Source organism: Lagenorhynchus albirostris, chromosome 3 (assembly GCF_949774975.1).
Source record: "Lagenorhynchus albirostris chromosome 3, mLagAlb1.1, whole genome shotgun sequence".
Classification (NCBI taxonomy): domain Eukaryota; kingdom Metazoa; phylum Chordata; class Mammalia; order Artiodactyla; family Delphinidae; genus Lagenorhynchus; species Lagenorhynchus albirostris.
The window spans coordinates 94,939,786-94,961,590 of NC_083097.1; the positions used below are offsets into that span (position 1 = coordinate 94,939,786).

At 40.7% G+C, this 21,805-nt stretch overlaps 2 protein-coding genes across 2 annotated transcripts in view; both read left to right on the forward strand.

Annotated features, from left to right (window-relative positions):
* AP3S1 (adaptor related protein complex 3 subunit sigma 1) overlaps positions 1-9,310 on the forward strand; it is a 181,746-nt gene extending 172,436 nt beyond the window's left edge. The window contains exon 7 of the mRNA XM_060143437.1: positions 9,260-9,310. The gene's annotated coding sequence lies outside the window, so the exon portion shown is untranslated. The remainder of the gene's footprint in view (positions 1-9,259) is intronic.
* The window catches only part of LVRN (laeverin), an 88,325-nt gene that overhangs the window by 18,196 nt on the left and 48,324 nt on the right, over positions 1-21,805 (forward strand). Inside the window, exons 2-4 of the mRNA XM_060143442.1 lie at positions 9,260-9,402; positions 10,639-10,778; positions 21,300-21,426. Coding sequence (XP_059999425.1) covers positions 9,260-9,402; positions 10,639-10,778; positions 21,300-21,426 — 410 coding nt within the window. The remainder of the gene's footprint in view (positions 1-9,259; positions 9,403-10,638; positions 10,779-21,299; positions 21,427-21,805) is intronic.

Genomic DNA, 21,805 nt, shown 5'->3' on the forward strand with positions numbered 1-21,805 from the left:
GGAACTTCTCTAAGTGGGAAACACAAGACAAGAAAAGGACCTAGAGAAACACCCCAAAACAATTAAGAAAATGGTAATAGGAACATACATATCAATAATTACCTTAAATGTGAATGGATTAAATGCTCCAACCAAAAGACGTAGACTGGCTGAATGGACACAAAAACAAGACCCACATATATGCTGTCTACAAAAGAGCCACTTCAGACCTAGGGACACATACAGACTGAAACTGAGGGGATGGAAAAATATAGTCCATGCAAATAGAAATCAAAAGAAAGCTGGAGTAGCAATTCTCATATCCGATAAAATAGACTTTAAAGTAAAGACTATTACAAGAGACAAAGAAGGACACTACATAATGATCAAGGGATCAATCCAAGAAGAAGATATAACAATTATAAATATATATGCACCCAACATAGGAGCACCTTAATACATAAGGCAAATGCTAACAGCTGTAAAAGAGGAAATTGACAGTAACACAATAATAGCGGGGAATTTTAACACCTCACTTACGCCAATGGACAGAGTATCCAGACAGAAAATAAATAAGGAAACACGAGCTTTAAATAACACAATAGACAGATGGATTTAATTGACATTTGTAGGATATTCCATCCGAAAACAGCAGATTACACTTTCTTCTCAAGTGCACACAGAACATTCTCCAGGATAGATCATATCTTGGGTCACAAATCAAGCCTTGTTAAATTTAAGAAAATTGAAATCTTATCAAGCATCTTTTCAGACCACAACGCTATGAGATTAGAAATCAATTACAGGGAAAAAAATGTAAAAAACACAAACATGTGGAGGCTAAACAATATGTTACTAAATAACCGAGAGATCATTGAAGAAATCAAAGAGGAAATCAAAAAATACCTAGAGACAAATGATAATGAAAACACGATGACCCAAAACCTATGGGATGCAGCAAAAGCAGTTCTAAGAGGGAAGTTTATAGCAATACAATCCTACCTCAAGAAACAAGAAAAATCTCAAATAAAAAAATCTAACTTTACACCTAAATGAACTAGAGAAAGAGGAACAAACAAAACCCAAAGTTAGTAGAAGGAAAGAAATAATAAAGATCAGAGCAGAAATAAATGAAATAGAAACAAAACAATAGCAAAGATCAATAAAACTAAATGCTTGTTCTTTGAGAAGATAAACAAAATTGATAAACCATTAGCCAGACTCATCAAGAAAAAGAGGGAGAGGACTCAAATCAATAGAATTAGAAATGAAAAAGGAAAAGTTACAACGGACACCGCAGAAATACAAAGCACCCAAAGAGACTACTACAAAAAACTCTATGCCAATAAAATGGACAACCTGGAAGAAATGGACAAATTCTTAGAAAGGTATAACCTTCCAAGACTGAACCAGGAAGAAATAGAAAATATGAACAGACCAATCACAAGTAATGAAATTGAAACTGTGATTAAAAATCTTCCAACAAACAAAAGCCCAGGACCAGATGGCTTCACAGGTGAATTCTATGAAACATTTAGAGAAGAGCTAACACCCATCCTTCTCAAACTCTTCCAGAAAATTGCAGAGGAAGGAACACTCCCAAACTCATTCTATGAGGCCACCATCACCCTGATACCAAAACCAGACAAAGATACTACAAAAAAAGAAAATTACAGACCAATATCACTGATGAATATAGATGCAAAAATCCTCAATAAAATACTAGCAAACAGAATCCAACAACACATTAAAAGGATCATACACCATGATCAAGTGGGATTTATCCTAGGGATGCAAGGATTCTTCAATATACACAAATCAGTTGATGTAATATACCATATTAACAAATTGAAGAATAAAAACCATATGATCATCTCAACAGATACAGAAAAAGCTTTTGAAAAAATTCAACACCCATTTATGGTAAAAACTCTTCAGAAAGTGTGCATAGAGGGAACCTACCTCAACATAATAAAGGCCATATATGACAAACCCACAGCCAACATCGTCCTCAATGGTGAAAAACTGAAAGCATTTCCTCTCAGATCAGGAACAAGACAAGGATATCCACTCTAGCCACTCTTATTCCACATAGTTATGGAAGTCCTAGCCACAGCAATCAGAGAAGAGAAAGAAATAAAAGGAATCCAAATTGGAAAAGAAGAAGTAAAACTGGCACTGTTTGCTGATGACATGATACTATATAGAGAGAATCCTAAAGTAGCCGCCAGAAAACTACTAGAACTTATCAATGAATTTGGTAAAGTTGCAGGATACAGAATTAATGCACAGAAATCTCTTGCATTCCTATACACTAACAGTGAAGGATCCGAAAGAGAAATTAAGGAAACAATCCCATTCACCATTGCAACAAAAAGAGTAAAATACGTAGGAATAAACCTACCTAAGGAGGTAAAGGACCTGTACTCAGAAAACTATAAGACACTGATGAAAGAAATCAACGATGATACAAACAGATAGAGAGTATACCATGTTCTTGAATTGGAAGACTCAATATTGTGAAAATGACTATACTACCCAAAGCAATCTACAGATTCAACGCAATCCCTATCAAATTACCAATGGCATTTTTTGCAGAACTAGAACAAAAAATCTTAAAATTTGTATGGAGACACAAAAGGCCCCGAATAGCAAAAGAAATCTTGAGGGGGAAAAAAAATGGAGCTGGAGAAATCAGACTCCCTGACTTCAGACTATACTACAAAGCTACAGTCATCAAGACAATATGGTACTGGCACCAAAACAGAAATATAAATCAATGGAATAGGATAGAAAGCCCAGAGATAAACCCACACATCTATGGTCAACTAGTCTATGACAAAGAAGGCAAGGATATACAATGGAGAAAAGACAGTCTCTTCAATAAGTGGTGCTGGGAAAACTGGACAGACACATGTAAAAGAATGAAATTTGAACACTTCCTAACACCATACACAAAAATAAACTCAAAATGTATTAAAGACCTAAATATAAGCCCAGACACTGTAAAACTCTTAGAGTACAACATAGGCAGAACAGTCTTTGACATAAATCACAGCAAGATCTTTTTTGACCCACCTCCTAGAGTGGTGGAAATAAAAATGAAAATAAACAAACGGGACCTAATAAAACTTAAAAGCTTTTGCACAGCAAAGGAAACCATAAACAAGACGAAAAGATAACCCTCAGAATGGGAGAGAATATTTGCAAACGAAGCAACTGACAAAGGATTAGTCTCCAAAATGTACAAGCACCTCATGCAGCTCAATATCAAAAAAAACAAACAACCCAATCCAAAAATGGGCAGAAGACCTAAATAAATATTTCTCCAAAGAAGACATACAGATGGCCAAGAGGCACATGAAAAGCTGTTCAACATCACTAATTATTAGAGAAATGCAAATGAAAACTACAATGAGGTATCACCTCACACCAATTAGAATGGGCATCATCAGAATATTTACAAACAACAAATGCTGGAGAGGGTATGGGGAAAAGGAAACCTTCTTTCACTGTGGGTGGGAATGTAAATTGATACAGCCACTATGGAGAACAGTATGAACATTCCTTAAAAAGGTAAAAATAGAATTACCATATGATCCAGCAATCCCACTATTGGGCATATACCCAGAGAAAACCATAATTCAAAAAGACACATGCACCCCAATGTTCATTGCAGCACAATTTACAATAGCCAGGTCATGGAAGCAACCTAAATGCCCATCGACAGATGAAGATGGATAAAGAAGATGTGGTACATATATACAATGGAATATTACTCAGCCATAAAAAGGAGCAAAACTGGGTCATTTGCAGAGAAGTGGATGGGCCTAGAGACTGTCATACAGAGTGAAGTAAGTCAGAAAGAGAAAAACAAATATCACATATTAACGCATATATGTGGAATCTAGAAAGATGAACCAGTTTGCAAGGCAGAAATAGAGACACAGATGTAGAGAACAAATGTATGGACACCAAGGGGGGAAAGTGGGGGGTCGTTGGTGGTGGTGGTGGGATGAATTGAGAGATTGGGATTGACGTATATACACTAACATGTATAAAACAGATAAGTAATAAGAACCTGCTGTGTAAAAACAAAATTAAATTAAAATAAAATAAAAACCAACCGAAATTTAAGAAAAAAAAGAGAGAGCGAATGTATGAATCCTATTCTTGTGCAGTATCCTTTAGGAATACTTGCATTTCTGATCACCCCATTTCCTTTTTAAAAGATAAGAAAAAAATACGGTAGTATTTAGAGAAATGAAAATAGAAAAATCAAGAGGTGGGAGCGGCTTGTTAGTGTCAAATGCCTGAAGAAAATTAAGATCTTTATTTGGGACAAATTAAGGTGGAAAGAGCATGATCAAGGTCAATCATTTTGTGCAGGTGTCCAAAGAGTGAGCAGTGAGTTTAAAAAGACTCCCTTCCAGTTGCTGTTTATGCAGGAAATCTGGCACAGTCCTCAGGGTATGACACACAAGAGAGAAATTTGAGTAATATTAGGAAAGAATTTAGAAGTCTCAAAACAAGGTCAGTGAACTCAAGTGCCAAGCACATGATATCGCTGGTGTCACAGAGAAAAGAGGTCAGTTCATTACCTTATAGAGCTGTTGAACCCACACATTTTATGTGGCTGAGCAGTTTTCTCTGGGAGATGGTTTGCTCATGAGAGGTTTAGATCCTGTATCTTTTGAAAACAAGTGTAACTAGCATATTGAAATACCACACCTCATAATTCAGTAAAAATGCAATCATTTTTCTCCCACTGTCCTTTTACAATTTAGTCTCTGGGATAATAGCTCTTGCTCCTGCATGTATACTCTAGCAACCCATAATTTCCTGCTAATTCTTAGGTAATAGATGATCTACGGTCACTAAGTTACAAACATTATCCAGATGCAAAAAACTTAGGAAATCCAGTCCTGGGTGATACTCAAAACTTTGAACTTAAGTTGCTGTTAAATCTCCCTTTTCCTCTCTCCAACCTCACTTCTCCGAGCTTGGGCTGACTTAAGGATAGAAGCCTGCAGTGACATAGAGGGTAGTGGTCTTTCCATCTCTCTGCCTCCTATTTCTAGTCCTCCCCTTCCATCTTGAGCTGTTATTTAAACCCTACCAGGTCCAGTGGGACTAGTGGAGAGAGGGAGAGGCAACACACAGGGAAGCTCTTATTTGAACCAGTACTCTCATTGCTTAGTCTCACTGTGGTCTAGCAGATGCCTTTTTCCCTTGAGATGTCATTTTCTTGGACTCCTCAGAGCTTTCTCACTGTTTCTCTTTCTCCTACAATTCTCTTGTCCCTGAAGGTTGCTTCTCTTATTTCTCTGTTCTGATTGTCACTTGTAACTCCTTCCTCGGCCCCTAGACACACAGTAGTGCATCTCCAAGCTCCTCCAGGTGGCTCTATTGGACAGAATCTAAGATTCTGTCTCAGGGCCCACGGCTTTTCCAAGGAACACTCATACGTCCCTTGCCTCGGACTGATGTGGGTCCCAAGGCAGCAGCACTCTCCTGGTTCTGGCTCCAAAACAGTCAGTATAGATTCCCACCTGATAGGAGTCCAACTCCAGCCAGTGTCAATTTCAGCTTTCTCAGGAGTGAATTGGGTACAGCCTCTAAGTCCCTCAGCCTTAGGAAACACTTCCACTGCTCTGTGAGGGATTTTCTCCCCCTGTCTCAGGTTTAGAGGGTTGCACCTCCTCCCAACTCCCTGGGTGCAGGAGGACATGGCAACATAATGTCCCTCCCCACCAAGGAATCTCTCCTCTGATCTCTTTTATCTACGTTCTCTGACCCTTCTTCTATGTCCTCGATGTAGCTGAGAAACCCAAGAGTGGCTTGAAGGTTCTTGAGGCCATTTACTTTCAAAATCTTCATAACATGGTCTGGCACCTTTGTTTGGAATTTTACATCTATTATGTTTTGTCGTCTGGTGGAAACTTCAGTTTTAAGATCATATTACACAAGTAATAAACAAACATGATTCACGGGCCAATCCAGTGGTGTAACGTCCGTCTTTACTAAACATTTTGATATCTGAGTGTTGTTACTGTGTTAAAAAAAAAATCAGGGCAGACAACTCTCTAAAGAGTCTTACTTAATCCTTGACCAGCTATGTTATTTAGCACTTCTTAACTAGAGCTGTAGGCGTATGGAGTTCATAAAATAATTTGGAATGAAATACTGTACTGAATGAATATTTTTTATGTGGTAGTAGATGGATCCCCAAGGGCATCACGTGTCTTGCCTGCTAAGACCTTTTCCAGCATAAGAAAGTGGTGAGCCCACCATTCTCTTGCTGTACAAGAGGGCAGGAAAGTGGCTTTGCAATAGCGAGCCACTAGGAGACAAATTCTCCCAAATGAACTCCCTCACCGGCTGACCACTCTAAACCCAGACTTCATAGGCACCATAATAACATGTTTCTGTGAGGTTTGAAGGGAGGAAGGATATCCTTACAGGGTTGCTTGAGTCCAAAGCAGAGAGAGAAGGGAAATAAATATCAGCCTTGGGTCCAGATGTGGCATAACCAGATTGTGTGTGCTGCCGGCTGGCCCTGACCTTTGGAGTTAAGATTGAGAGCCAGAAAGGCTGTGTGTTGTAGGGATTTTTCCCTTTTTGTTTGCTTGTATAACACCAGGGAGGGAAATAGTTGAGTAAAAGCCAAGTGTTTCTTTCATTTCACTTCTCTGGAGACCTTAATCATGGAATTGGAAGGACTTGCTTGTTGCTTCATTTGCTAAAGCAGTGACTCCCTAAGCTGGTGTCTCCTCGCCTTTTTAAACCTGCACCTTTGGTGAGCATGAAAGTTTCCCACCTCCTCGAAGAGGCTGATTTTCTCCCTCCTCCCCACCTTGCCACCTCCTTGAGAGTCACATGCTTTGGGGAGTTATGGCAGCAGAGATGTCATCAAGCTGTACTTTCTATAGTTTCCATTACAAAAACAACAGGCATGTGTTGGCTTTCCAAATATATAAGCATGTATTATATACTTGAATGCACTTTTTCACTTTACATTGCACTTTTCATGCTAACAGATCACCATTTGTACAAAGTGTCCCTGCGATTTCAGGAGGCTCACAGATCTGCTGAAGGCCAGGTATGAAAACTCCCAAGGGGACTATTTCTCTTCATCCTAGATGACTCAGTCATGGCCACCTCAAGGGCTCTTTTCTCCATCCTGTTGGAGCCTTTATCTCTGTTGGAATCAGTTTTAGAGCTCTAAGTGGACTTAGAGATCATCTAGTCCCATCCTGCATTTTATAGAAATGGATGTCCAAAGAGTTTAAGCAACTTTCCCAAAGTTACACCACTATGTTTACACTGCAGATCCTGAGCAACTACTCAGGTTGCTGAGTTCCCTGCTCATCTTTCTTTTCACTGTATTGTCAATTGCTTGAATCTTCTGTACTTTATCCCATCCCTTTAAAAGATACCAACCAATACTACAAAACGAACAAATGCCAAGGTGGCAAACTGCAAAATACTTCATGTTCTTCTGTATATACTAACATCAAGCTTCCTTTACTTTATAGTGCCTCCACGGCTGAGAAAATACTTATTTGCCATGAACCCATATTTTAGCCAAGTATTTTAAATGATACAGAAGAAAAAATACATAACCCCTAATTTCCCATAGTTTAAAATCAATTGGGGAGACAAATGTGGTTCATATTCAGCTTGTGGCCACCTGTGATCTCTGGAAACTTTTTTTTTTTTACAATGTTGTGTTTAATTTCTGCTGTACAGCAAAGTGATGGAACCTTTTTAAATGCATTTGTAATTTCCAACCCTCCACCCTTACTCTGTAACTTATTCTTCCTTGAATTCTTCTGTAGTTCATCTATATCAAGAATAATCTGTGAGATTGGAAGGAATATAGGTGAATTCACAGGTCACTTATTGCTAAATGTAGTTACTAATAATATAAAAGCTCATCCAGCGATGAAACATGGCTAGTGTCATTTTTTTCTAGATGGGGAAATGGGCTCAGCAAGACTACGTGACTAGTTCAGGGTTGCTCAGCCAGCGGTAGATGGAGCAGAGTCTTGCAGCCAAAGTGGCTGCTTGTCAGAGCCCACAAGCCCCCTTTCGGCCAAGAAAGCAAGAGTAGAATAAAGTAGGGAAAAGCCAATAAAACAAAATACGCTCGTTGAAAATTACGGTTTTGTCACAGTGAGGTTTTGAGCACATCAAACTAGCTGACTGTGAAAAGCTTTTGAACATGCCTCCTGTTGTGTGTGCTCTTCCTAAAGCTGTGTGAAGTTTTATGTGAGCAGGGCCCTTATCATGGTGGAGGAGGGATTTACAGAGGTGAATAATGGATAGACAGTGCTCTCAAGATATCTCTGTTGAATTCTCCTTTTATTTATCTAAGGACTGGGCCTGAGCTGGGGTAAATGCATGAGAGACATTAAGTCTCAGCACCTTCGGAGAAAAAAAGGAATTTATCCACAATTGTCATCTAAACGCAGTTCCCAGGTCACAGAGTCTTGGAAAATGGGATAATGAGACTGCAGGTTTCTTTGGAGGAGAAAGTTGTTTGATAGGACCCATGCTCTTGTCAGACTCAGGCAGTGTTTACAGAGGATGAATCTGGAAATCTTGTTTGCTCAGGGTACTCTTGTCCCTAAGCTTTTCCCTATAAATCACCAGTGCATTGTGGGATCGTGTCACCTTTTGTATTTTTCCTTGGAGATGGAGGAAGGAGCAGTAGGGATTCAATAAATCCATCCACATGTAAATGAAAATTGTTTTGTTCAGTTGGGATGTGTCCATATTGTTTAGCCCCAAGGATATGCAAAACTTTCTAAAGTTTTCAACCAGGAAAAAGAGGAACATGTGAGAAAAAGATAAAAACATACATTCTTCTTTTGACTTGCACTTTGATGGAGGATGAAAGCAATAGCCCATCCCCAAAGAAGTAATCCTAGTTTTAAAAAATCCTTGGTTCTCAAAAGCCTGGCATTGCATGTTTGTTATATTTGTTCCTGTTTTGTTTGTAAACGGTTTTAAAGGCATATGATGTAATGAAGTAAATGTTATTTTGCAGTTGAAAATTAAAGAGTTCTTTTGTATTTTAGGTCTTACAGGGATTCTCAGGGACAGTGAGGACTGGAGTGTGTTTGTATTATGGGGAGGGCAGTGAGGAAGATGAGGGGAAAACATTACAGCTCCTTCCTGAAGATAATTATAAGCCATAATCCCTCAATATATATATTTTTTTGCTTCCTCTGGTTTGAAATAAAAATAGATTTTTCCCAAAAATGTATTTCAGGGCCCTCTTAGCATCTCAGATGGAACCAACATTTGCCAGGAATGTTTTCCCTTGTTTTGATGAGCCAGCTCTGAAGGCAACTTTTAATATTACAGTTATTCATCATCCAAGTTATGTGGCCCTTTCCAACATGCCAAAGCTAGGTAAGTAATGTTTCCTATTGTTGTATATGTATACATGTACATATATGTATATGTGTATATATATATATATAATATAATTATACATACACATATACATATGTATATATAATGTTATATATTATATAATTATATGTTTAATTATATATTTGTATCTATATGTTTTTATATGAATTATATATGTGTATATATATTTAACTCTGTAATAGATTTTATATCAGTAGATTTTCTGGTCAATGTGTTGAGAGTGTGTTATGATTGTAGTATATTATAACCGGGGGGGCAGTCACATGGGATATGCATCAGCACCCACATCTTGGTGATGGTAAATCCTGATTCTGTTTGTATTAGGAGCTGAGGACACTACACTGTTCTCATACATTGGCAGCCTGCCTGCCCGTTAATTTGGGCTTCAACTATTGATCATTAGTGATAACAAGCTAGTGAACTTGGTCTGAATCTGGTACATAGATGTGGGTTTGGTTTGGTTTGGTTTTTTTGTTTTGTTTTGGCTCACAGTAGTTTTTTCTTTTGATTGAATTGGCATCCAATTTCTTTTAATTCAGAGATTCCTCATAAAAATAAAAATTCTTACTTTTTTTTTTGAAACTCAGAACAAAAGGGTTTTTTTTGAAACCCTGCACTTCCAAGGTGCCAGTGATAGTTGCCGCTGAGAAGGGGCTACCTCCTTCAGACCAAGCCCATGCCCCTGCCTGCCGTGGTCCCCACCACTCGCTGTTAGTGTAAACCAGCCTTTTCACATCAAGTACCCGGCCCTCACAGGCATTTGAGTTTGTGATTTCAGGTTTAAAACCCACAGTGTGACTCCACTGAAGACCTGCCTGAAACCTGAGAATGGCAGAATTGTACCTTGTTGACCTACTATGGGCCTGGGAAACTCTAGATTAAGGGCTGAGAGAGATGGGCTGGACTAGGAAACAGTCGTGGATGGGAAAGAGAGGAGGTAGCTCATGGGTCTAGTTTACAGTGCCCGTAGATTTGCCCTCCATCCAGACCGTGTCATTCAAGGTGCTAATTCAGGACCGAGATACTGTCCTTAGGCCTTCCTAATATGTTTTTGATAGCTTGGGGGTAGACAAGTCCAAACTGCTGCACTCTGGGGAGGAGTTGGGAAGAAATAGCTGAGTGACAGTCGACTTGATGAATTATTTCAAAGGTAGATAATTGTGCTTATTATTGCTTATTTACAGTGATTTGGACTAAAATCAATTTCTCTAGGTCAGTCTGAGAAAGAAGACGTGAATGGAAGCAAGTGGACTGTTACTACCTTTCACACCACGCCCCATATGCCCACTTATCTAGCCGCCTTTGCTATCTGTGACTACGAGCATGTCAGCAGGACTGAAAGGGGCAAGGAGGTGAGTGACGGAGACCCTCCAGGTAAGGGGACATTTGTACTGGCCGCGGGCTGCTCAGGCACTCCTGCATCGGGGCTATGCCTACAGACCCCACCGCCCCTCCTGGTTCTCCCTCTGATCTCCCCCAAGCCCTGTTACCACTCTCAGCACGGAGTTGCAGAACGGGATGCAACGGTTCCCACTGCGGTTCTGCGGACGGGTTTCTATGGAAAGGCTGCTCATTAAGCCCACTCGAGGCAGGTTCTGAGCCCCCCAACTTCCCGGGCTTTCGCTGCCTTTCAGAGTACAGGAGAGAACAGGGAAAGCGGGCACACTAGCATCTGGAAGCTCAGGTTTACCTGTTGTTGGCTTCGCCTACATGCTACTGCAGCCTTGAAGCCAGGGTGCTGCCCAAAATGTCTAGCAGCCACTATGACACAGACACCAAACAACCCAAACTGACACCAGCTGGGACAGCTGCTCTGGCTGAAATGCTGCAGGCAGGTTAAGCGTCATCCCTATCAAGGAGCAGGTCCGCCGGGTTCCTCACCTCCGGGGCATGAACACTTCCCTAGAGTTGTGTAAATAGGTGCTCTGTCCTGAAACACCCAGTTTTTCACCCAATTATACTCTCTTTACATAATAATCCTTTAGAGAAATATCAAGGTTATTGTAGCAGTACTTTATAGACTGGTTCACTCCCTACGCTAGAGTGTGGAGGTAAGTAGGGCCAGTGCCTCAGGCCCAGTTCTTCCTAGTCAGATCGACTTCACCGGGCTGAGGAGAGTCAGGCCCTACAGCAGGTGGAGGCTCTCTCCTGGGCCCGTGAACTTCCAGGCTTGTGCCATTGACTTGTGGAGGCAAGGAAGCTGTGGGTGAGCCAAGTCTGTCACCGGGGGGAGAATCGTTCAAAGCCCCTCCTCCTAAGGATGAATTAATAATACCGTGTTAGATGCAAACAACAACTCATTTTCCTCAGCTGTTGGATCCAGCCTGATTTCCCTTATTGAACAATCATTGGTAGATGCTTCATATTCACAGATACAACATGAGCCAAGTCAGATGTTCATGGCATATATTGATAAATCTACTCAGGCATGAGGTGGAAGCCCATGGTTTGTACCTGGCATGAAGGAGTGGGCCCGGAGCTCACGCGTGACCCAAGGTGACTGTCAGCATCCTCATCTCCAGTGGCTTGTTGCTCTCAATGCTGCTGCACAGTGAATAATTCTTATAAAGGATCATACCTGTTTCTCCATGAAAGATCACCCTGGAAAGAAAGCCAGCTGCCACAGAAAGCAAAGAGGAAATGGAACATGCCTAAGAAAGTCATGGTCTTAGCCAGAAACTTGAAATTTGGGATGAGTTTATCAGTGGAATGTTGCACTTGGCTCTGGCTCAGCTCTGGGAAGTGAAGGAGTCCATCATAGACTCTACAGGGAACCAGACTGTACTCTTGGAATAGCATCCAGACTCTACAAAGATGACTCATTAAGTAAGAGATAAAAATTTAGTGAAGTTGAAAATGCGGTGAAATGAAATGAAATGAAAATGTGGCATGAGGATAAACATAAGACACGGATAACTAAGGTTGGAAATCACATATTTTGAGTAGAATTTATCACACGTGGACATGTGTAAAGATATTCTGCTCTTAGCTGTTGAGGTCTGCTGTGTCTAAGGAGGGCCACAAGGACACACTGGTGGGCTAGGTGTGACTTTGAAGGAACCTTATGGCTGCGTTCCCAAAACGTTCTGCACCTGTCTGTGATCCTAGCTGCCCTGCCTCTTCCCCCACAGCTCGGAATCATCGTTTGCCTCCCTTTTGGCTTAAAGAGTGGTTGTTTACGGGAGGAGCTTTGTAACCTGGAAATTTACATGCAAACATTAGTTGTTAACTGCCTTTTTTCCTCCCATAACTGCCTTTTTTCCTCCCAAGACTACAGTTAATTTGCACACATTATCCTGAACGTGGGGAAAGGCGACTGTTATTTCCACTCAGTAGCGTGGGCTCTGGTTTAGATGTCTTCCTGGCCTTGCCGTGGAGGTGAGAGCTTGAGAAGGGGCAGGTACGGGTAGCGGTAGCGTTAGGGGCAGGGCGGAGTCCTGGGCCCCTCTTTCGCAGGATAATGGGGCCTGGTGGGGAGGAGGCTGCAAGGAAGGAAGGGCTCCAGGCAGGAGGCTTCCAAAACAGGTGGCTGCATTTTGCGAAAGGGGAGCGTTCCTGAAGCACTCAGGTAATTCAAAAGTCACTTGATTCAAGACAAATTCTCCAGCAGAAGTAAAAGCCAAGTCAGATAAACGTGGTCGTGGAGGGCAGCAATCTGAAGATATTGTTGTGTTGCTTTTCGTTTTCTTTGCATTTTCTTTACTGTTTTGCAGAGAGCTCTTTCTCAAATTAACTGTATTCACGTCAGTATAATTATCTAATTCCCTCCTCGCTAACTTTCATTCTAGGGTTATAAGTTTCATATGTGTTTTTTAGCTAACACTAACAACTCTATTTAAAGGTGCTCAGGTGGTATTGGGGATACCATGACTTCATATTAAAATACCAATGAATGTTAAAACAACATCACATTAGTCACCAAAGTCACACAGACAAGTTCAGATGCCCAAACGACAGCACGGTTGTGTTAAAATAACAAAACACGGCAGGGATTTCTTTTCAGGTACTAATGAGGAAGTGTCATAAACAGAGAATATAATTCACTTGTTTCAACAACTATAAAGTCATAAGACTTTTGATGCACTTTTTAAAATTAAGGAAATTAACCTTATTTCAAATTTGGAGAATAAGATGGGACTATTAATGTGTTCTTTAACAAACCATTTTAAATTTGCATGATTCAAATTTGCTTAATATGTTCTATACTGTTTAACCCCTATTAACTGCCCAATTCTGGTTTGGATCGTTGGAAATATGTCCTGAAAAGGGAAGCAAGGATCCAAGGGACCCTTTGTCTATTCCAGCATAGAATAGACATTTTCTGTGGGGGTAGATACCATTCCCAGGATTATTATTTTTTTTTACATCTTTATTGGAGTATAATTGCTTTACAATGGTGTGTTAGTTTCTGCTTTATAACAAAGTGAATCAGTTATACATATACATATGTTTCCATATCTCTTCCCTCTTGTGTCTCCCTCCCTCCCACCCTCCCTATCCCACCCCTCCAGGCGGTCACAAACAACCGAGCTGATCTCCCTGTGCTATGCGGCTGCTTCCCACTAGCTATCTACCTTACGTTTGGTAGTGTATATACGTCCATGCCACTCTCTCACTTTCTCACAGCTTACCATTCCCCCTCCCCATATCCTCAAGTCCATTCTCTAGTAGATCTGTATCTTTATTCCTGTCTTACCCCTAGGTTCTTCATGACATTTTTTTTCTTAAATTCCATATATATGTGTTAGCATACGGTATTTGTCTTTCTCTTTCTGACTTACTTCACTCTGTATGACAGACTCTAGGTCTATCCACCTCATCACAAATAGCTCAGTTTCGTTTCTTTTTATGGCTGAGTAATATTCCATTGTATATATGTGCCACATCTTCTTTATCCATTCATCTGATGATGGACACTTAGGTTGTTTCCATCTCCGGGCTATTGTAAATAGAGCTGTAATGAACATTTTGGTAATGACTCTTTTTGAATTATGGTTTTCTCAGGGTATATGCCCAGTAGTGGGATTGCTGGGTCATATGGTAGTTCTATTTCTAGTTTTTTAAGGAACCTCCATACTGTTCTCCATAGTGGCTGTACCAATTCACATTCCCACTAGCAGTGCAAGAGTGTTCCCTTTTCTCCACATCCTCTCCAGCATTTATTGTTTCTAGATTTTTTGATGATGGCCATTCTGACTGGTATGAGATGATATCTCATTGTAGTTTCGATTTGCATTTCTCTAATGATTAGTGATATTGAGCATTCTTTCATGTGTTTGTTGGCAGTCTGTCTATCTTCTTTGGAGAAATATCTATTTAGGTCTTCTGCCCATTGTTGCATTGGGTTGTTTGTTTTTTTGTTATTAAGCTGCATGAGCTGCTTATAAATTTTGGAGATTAATCCTTTGTCAGTTGCTTCATTTGCAAATATTTTCTCCCATTCTGAGGGTTGTCTTTTGGTCTTGTTTATGGTTTCCTTTGCTGTGCAAAAGCTTTGAAGTTTCATTAGGTCCCATTTGTTTATTTTTGTTTTTATTTCCATTTCTCTAGGAGGTGGGTCAAAAAAGGATCTTGCTGTGAATTATGTCATAGAGTGTTCTGCCTATGTTTTCCTCTAAGAGTTTTATAGTTTCTGGCCTTACATTTAAGTCTTTAATCCATTTTGAGCTTATTTTTGTGTATGGTGTTAGGGAGTGATCTAATCTCATACTTTTACATGTACCTGTCCAGTTTTCCCAGCACCACTTATTGAAGAGGCTGTCCTTTCTCCACTGTACATTCCTGCCTCCTTTATCAAAGATAAGGTGACCATATGTGTGTGGGTTTATCGTGGGGCTTTCTATCCTGTTCCATTGATCTATTTTTCTGTTTTTGTGCCAGTACCATATTGTCTTGATGACTGTAGCTTTGTAGTATAGTCTGAAGTCAGGGAGCCTGATTACTCCAGCTCCGTTTTTCGTTCTCAAGATTGCTTTGGCTATTCAGGGCCTTTTGTGTTTCCATACAAATTGTGACATTTTTTGTTGTAGTTCTGTGAAAAATGCCAGTGGTAGTTTGATAGGGATGGCATTGAATCTGTAGATTGCTTTGGGCCGTAGAGTCATTTTCACAATGTTGATTCTTCCAATCCAAGAACATGGTATATCTCTCCATCTATTTGTATCATCTTTAATTTCTTTCCTCAGTGTCTTATAGTTTTCTGCATACAGGTCTTTTGTCTCCTTAGGTAGGTTTATTCCTAGATATTTTATTCTTTTTGTTGCAGTGGTAAATGGGAGTGTTTTCTTGATTTCACTTTCAGATTTTTCATCATTAGTGTATAGGAATGCCAGAGATTTCTGTGCATTAATTTTGTATCCTGCTACTTTACCAAATTAATTGATTAGCTCTAGTAGTTTTCTGGTAGCATCTTTAGGATTCTCTATGTATAGTATCATGTCATCTGCAAACAGTGACAGCTTTCCTTCTTCTTTTCTGATTTGGATTCCTTTTATTTCCTTTTCTTCTTTGATTGCTGTGGCTAAAACTTCCAAAACTATGTTGAATAAGAGTGGTGAGAGTGGGCAACCTTGTCTTACTCCTGATCTTAGTGGAAATGCTTTCAGTTTTTCACCATTGAGGACGATGTTGGCTGTGGGTTTGTCATATATGGCCTTTATTATGTTGAGGAAAGTTCCCTCTATGCCTACTTTCTGCAGGGTTTTTATCATAAATTGGTGTTGAATTTTGTCAAAAGCTTTTTCTGCATCTATTGAGATGATCATATGGTTTTTCTCCTTCAATTTGTTAATATGGTTTATCACATTGATTGATTTGCATATATTGAAGAATGCTTGCATTCCTGGAATAAACCCCACTTGATCATGGTGTATGATCCTTTTAATGTGCTGTTGGATTCTGTTTGTTAGTATTTTGTTGAGGATTTTTGCATCTATGTTCATCAGTGATATTGGCCTGTAGTTTTCTTTCTTTGTGACATCCTTGTCTGGTGTTGGTATCAAGGTGATGGTGGCCTCATAGAATGAGTTTGGGAGTGTTCCTCCCTCTGCTATATTTTGGAAGAGTTTGAGAAGGATAGGTTTTAGCTCTTCTCTAAATGTTTGATAGAATTTGCCTGTGAAGCCATCTGGTCATGGGCTTTTGTTTGTTGGAAGATTTTTCATCACAGTCTCAATTTCAGTGCTTGTGATTGGTCTGTTCATATTTTCTATTTCTTCCTGATTCAGTCTTGGCAGGTTGTGCATTTCTAAGAATTTGTCCATTTCTTCCAGGTTGTCCATTTTATTGGCATAGAGTTGTTTGTAGTAATCTCTCATGATCTTTTGTATTTCTGTAGTGTCAGTTGTTACTTCTCCTTTTTCATTTCTAATTCTATTGATTTGAGTCTTCTCCCTTTTTTTCTTGATGAGTCTGACTAATGGTTTATCAATTTTGTTTATCTTCTCAAAGAACCAGCTTTTAGTTTTATTGATCTTTGCTATTGTTTCCTTCATTTCTTTTTCATTTATTTCTGATCTGATCTTTATGAGTTCTTTCCTTCTGCTAACTTTGGGGTTTTTTTGTTCTTCTTTCTCTAATTGCTTTAGGTGCAAGGTTAGGTTGTTTATTCGAGATGTTTCCTCTTTCTTAAGGTAGGGTTGTATTGCTATAAACTTCCTTCTTAGAACTGCTTTTGCTGCATCCCATAGATTTTGGGTCATCGTGTCTCCATTTTCATTTGTTTCTAGGTATTTTTTGATTTCCTCTTTGATTTCTTCAGTGATCACTTCGTTATTAAGTAGTGTATTGTTTAGCCTCCATGTGTTTGTATTTTTTACAGATCTTTTCCTGTAATTGATATCTAATTTCATAGCATTGTGGTCGGAAAAGATACTTGATACAATTTCAATTTTCTTAAATTTACCAAGGCTTGATTTGTGACCCAAGATATGATCTACCCTGGAGAATGTTCCATGAGCACTTGAGAAGAAAGTGTATTCTGTTGTTTTGGGGTGGAATGTCCTATAAATATAAATTAAGTCCATCTTATTTAATATATCATTTAAAGCTTGTGTTTCCTTATTTATTTTCATTTTGGATGATCTGTTCATTGGTGAAAGTGGGGTGTTAAAGTCCCCTACTATGATTGTGTTACTGTCGATTTCCCCTTTTATGGCTGTTAGCATTTGCCTTTTGTGTTGAGGTGCTCCTATGTTGGGTGCATAAATATTTACAATTGTTATATGTTCTTCTTGGATCGATCCCTTGATCATTATGTAGTGGACTTCTTTGTCTCTTGTAATAGTCTTTATTTTAAAGTCTTGTTTGTCTGTTATGATAATTGCTACTCCAGCTTTCTTTTGGTTTCCATTTGCATGGAATAGCTTTTTCCATCCCCTTACTTTCAATCTGTATGTATCTCTAGGTCTGAAGTGGGTCTCTTGTAGACAGCATATATATGGGTCTTGTTTTTGTATCCATTCAGCCAATCTGTGTCTTTTGGTGGGAGCATTTAGTCAACTTACATTTAAGGTAAATATTGATATATATGTTCCTATTCCCATTTTCTTAATTGTTTTGGGTTCGTTATTGTAGGTCTTTTACTTGTCTTTTGTTTCTTGCCTAGAGAAGTTCCTTTAGCATTTGTTGTACAGCTGGTTTGGTGGTGCTGAACTCTCTCAGCTTTTTCTTGTCTGTAAAGGTTTTAATTTCTCCATCAAATCTGAATGAGATCCTTGCTGGCTAGAGTAATCTTGGTTGCAGGTTTTTCTCCTTCATCACTTTAAATATGTCCTGCCAGTCCCTTCTGGCTTGCAGAGTTTCTGCTGAAAGATCAGCTGTTAACCTTATGGGGATTCCCTTGTGTGTTATTTATTGTTTTTCCCTTGCTGCTTTTAATATGTTTTCCTTGTATTTAATTTTTGATGGTTTGAATAATATGTGTCTTGGCGTATTTCTCCTTGGATTTATCCTGTATGGGAGTCTCTGTGCTTCCTGGACTTGATTTTCTTTCCCATATTAGGGAAGTTTTCTTTCCCATATTAGGGAAGTTTTCAACTATAAACTCTTCAAATATTTTCTCAGTCCCTTTCTTTTTCTCTTCTTCTTCTGGAACCCCTATAATTCGAATGTTGGTGCGTTTAATGTTGTCCCAGAGGTCTCTGAGACTGTCCTCAGTTTTTTTCGTTCTTTTTTCTTTATTCTGCTCTGCAGTAGTTATTCCACTATTTTATCTTCCAGGTCACTTATCCGTTCTTCTGCCTCAGTTATTCTGATATTGATCCCATCTAGAGTAGTTTTAATTTCATTTATTGTGTTGTTCATTGTTGTTTATTTCATCTTTAGTTCTTCTAGGTCCTTGTTAAATGTTTCTTGCATTTTGTCTATTCTATTTCCACGATTTTGGATCATCTTTACTATCATTATTCTGAATTCTTTTTCAGGTAGACTGCCTATTTCCTCTTCATTTGTTAGGTCTGGTGGGTTTTTATCTTGCTCCTTCATCTGCTGTGTGTTTTTCTGTCTTCTCATTTTGCTTATCTTACTGTGTTTGGGGTCTCCTTTTTGCAGGCTGCAGGTTCGTAGCTCCCGTTGTTTTTGGTGTCTGTCCCCAGTGGCTAAGGTTGGTTCAGTGGGTTGTGTAGGCTTCCTGGTGGAGGGACTGGTGCCTGTGTTCTGGTGGATGAGGCTGGATCTTGTCTTTCTGGTGGGCAGGTCCAGGTCCGATGGTGTGTTTTGGGGTGTCTGTGGACTTATTATGATTTTAGGCAGCCTCTCTGCTAATGGGTGGGGTTGTGTTCCTGTCTTGCTAGTTATTTGGCATAGGGTGTCCAGCACTGTAGCTTGCTGGTCGTTGAGTGAAGCTGGCTGCTAGTGTTGAGATGGAGATCTCTGGGAGATTTTCGCCGTTTGATATTATGTGGAGCTGGGAGGTCTCTTGTGGACCAGTGTCCTGAAGTTGGCTCTCCCACCTCAGAGGCACAGCACTGACTCCTGGCTGTAGCACAAAGAACCTTTCATCCACATGGCTCAGAATAAAAGGGAGAAAAAGTAGAAAGAATTAGTAGAAGTAGAAAGAAAGAAAGAAAGAAAGAAAGAAAGAAAGAAAGAAAGAAAGAAAGAAAGAAAGGAGGAAGGGAGGGAGGGAGGAAGGAAGGAAGGAAGGAGTGAAGGAAGGAAAAAAGAAATAAAGAAAGAAGATAAAGTAAAATAAAATAAAGATACAATATAATAAATTTATTAAAATAAAAAATAATTATTAAGAAAAAAATTAAAAAAAAAACGGACGGATAGAACCCTAGGACAAATGGTGGAAGCAAAGCTATACAGACAAAATCTCACACAGAAGGATACACATACACACTCACAAAAAGAGGAAAAGGGGGATAAATCATAAATCTTGCTCTCAAAGTCCACCTCCTCAATTTGGGATGATTCGTTGTCTATGCACGTATTCCACAGATGCAGCGTACATCAAGTTGATTGTGAAGCTTTAGTCCGCTGCTCCTGAGGCTGCTGGGAGAGATTTCCCTTTCTCTTCTTTGTTCTCACAGCTCCCAGGGACTCAGCTTTGGATCCCGCCCCGCCTCTGCATGTAGGTCGCAGGAGGGCGTCTGTTCTTCGCTCAGACAGGACGGGGTTAAAGGAGCAGCTGCTTCAGGAGCTCTGGCTCACTCAGGCCGTGGGGAGGTAGGGGCATGGAGTGCGGGGCGGACCTGCGGCGGCAGAGGCCGGCGTGACGTTGCACCAGCCTGAGGCGTGCCGTGCGTTCTCCTGGGAAGTTTTCCCTGGATCCCGGGACCCTGGCAGTGGCAGGCTGCACAGTCTCCCCGGAAGCAGGGTGTGGACAGTGACCTGTGCTCGCACACAGGCTTCTTGATGGTGGCAGCAGCAGCCTTAGCGTCTCATGCCCATCTCTGGGTCCACGCTTTTAGCCGTGGCTTGCGCCAGTCTCTGGAGCTCCTTTAAGCAGTGCTCTTAATCCCCTCTCCTCACGCACCAGGAAACAAAGAGGGAAGAAAAAGTCTCTTGCCTCTTCGGCAGGTCCAGACTTTTCCCCTGGACTCCCTCCCTCCCGGCCAGCCGTGGTGCACTAACCCCCTGCAGGCTGTGTTCACGCCGCCAACCCCAGTCCTCTCCCTGCGCTCCGACCGAAGTCCAAGCCTCAGCTCCCAGCCCCGCCCGCCCCGGCGGGTGAGCAGACAAGCCTCTCGGGCTGGTGAGTGCCGGTCGGCCCTGCTCCTCTGTGCGGGAATTTCTCCGCTTTGCCCTCTGCACCCCTGTTGCTGTGCTCTCCTCCGCGGCTCCGAAGCTCTCCCCCGTCCGCCACCTGCAGTCTCCTCCAGTGAAGGGGCTTCCTAGTGTGTGGAAACCTTTCCTCCTTCACACCTCCCTTCCACTGGTGCAGGTCTCGTCCCTATCCTTTTGTCTCTGTTTATTCTTTTTTCTTTTGCCCTACCCGGGTACATGGGGGGTTTCTTGCCTTTTGGAAGGTCTGAGGTCTTCTGCCAGCGTTCAGTAGGCATTCTGTAGGAGTTGTTCCACGTGTAGATGTATTTCTGGTGTATCAGTGTGGAGGAAGGTGATCTCCGCCTCATACTCTTCCACCATCTTCCCCTTGTCTCTCCCAGGATTATTTTTGAACTACAAAATTTTACATGTTATTGCAAAAGAGTGAAATAGCACACTTTCTGAGGAACCACTGTTCTCAACTTAGTGAATAGCCTTCTGGGCTTTTCTCATTGTGTGGACACATTCAAACGTTTTATTATGCAGCTTCCTCTGAAAAGATAAGCCTTTGGCTTCAGAGCATCAGGGAACTGGAGCAAGCAGGCTGCCACTTTCCAAAAATCACTACTGCTTTTCCTAATCACTGCTTAATTGTTTCTGTTTAGATACGCATCTGGGCCCGGAAAGAAGCCATCGCAGCTGGAAATGCAGACTTTGCTTTGAACATCACAGGTCCCATCTTCTCTTTTCTGGAGGATTTATTTAATATTAGTTACCCTCTTCCAAAAACAGGTGAGGCATCTTCCCTTACAATGTATTTGATTTCCTATTATGGGGGCCCTGGGTTGAGATCAAAAGGTACCTAGACGGGCCTCCAAGGACCCATTGGCACTTTGCTATTTTTGCTGTTTCGGAGTTAGCCCCGCTGGCTTCCCATCATTATGTCCTACGCCTTCCTAAACACACAGGGGCCTGTCTGTTCTTTCTCTGCATCATTCCATGTGCCCAGTAAGTGCTCGGAGAGCTACCTGGCTTTAGATCCCTCCTGGATACTCACTGGCAACTTACATCCTCCAGACCCTGTCTTCTCTCTTGCATTCTGTCCTTTCCTCTCATAACGTGAGTGTGCGATGCAGTGTTCTGCATCCTTTTAGCCGCTTGTGTGAGTTAC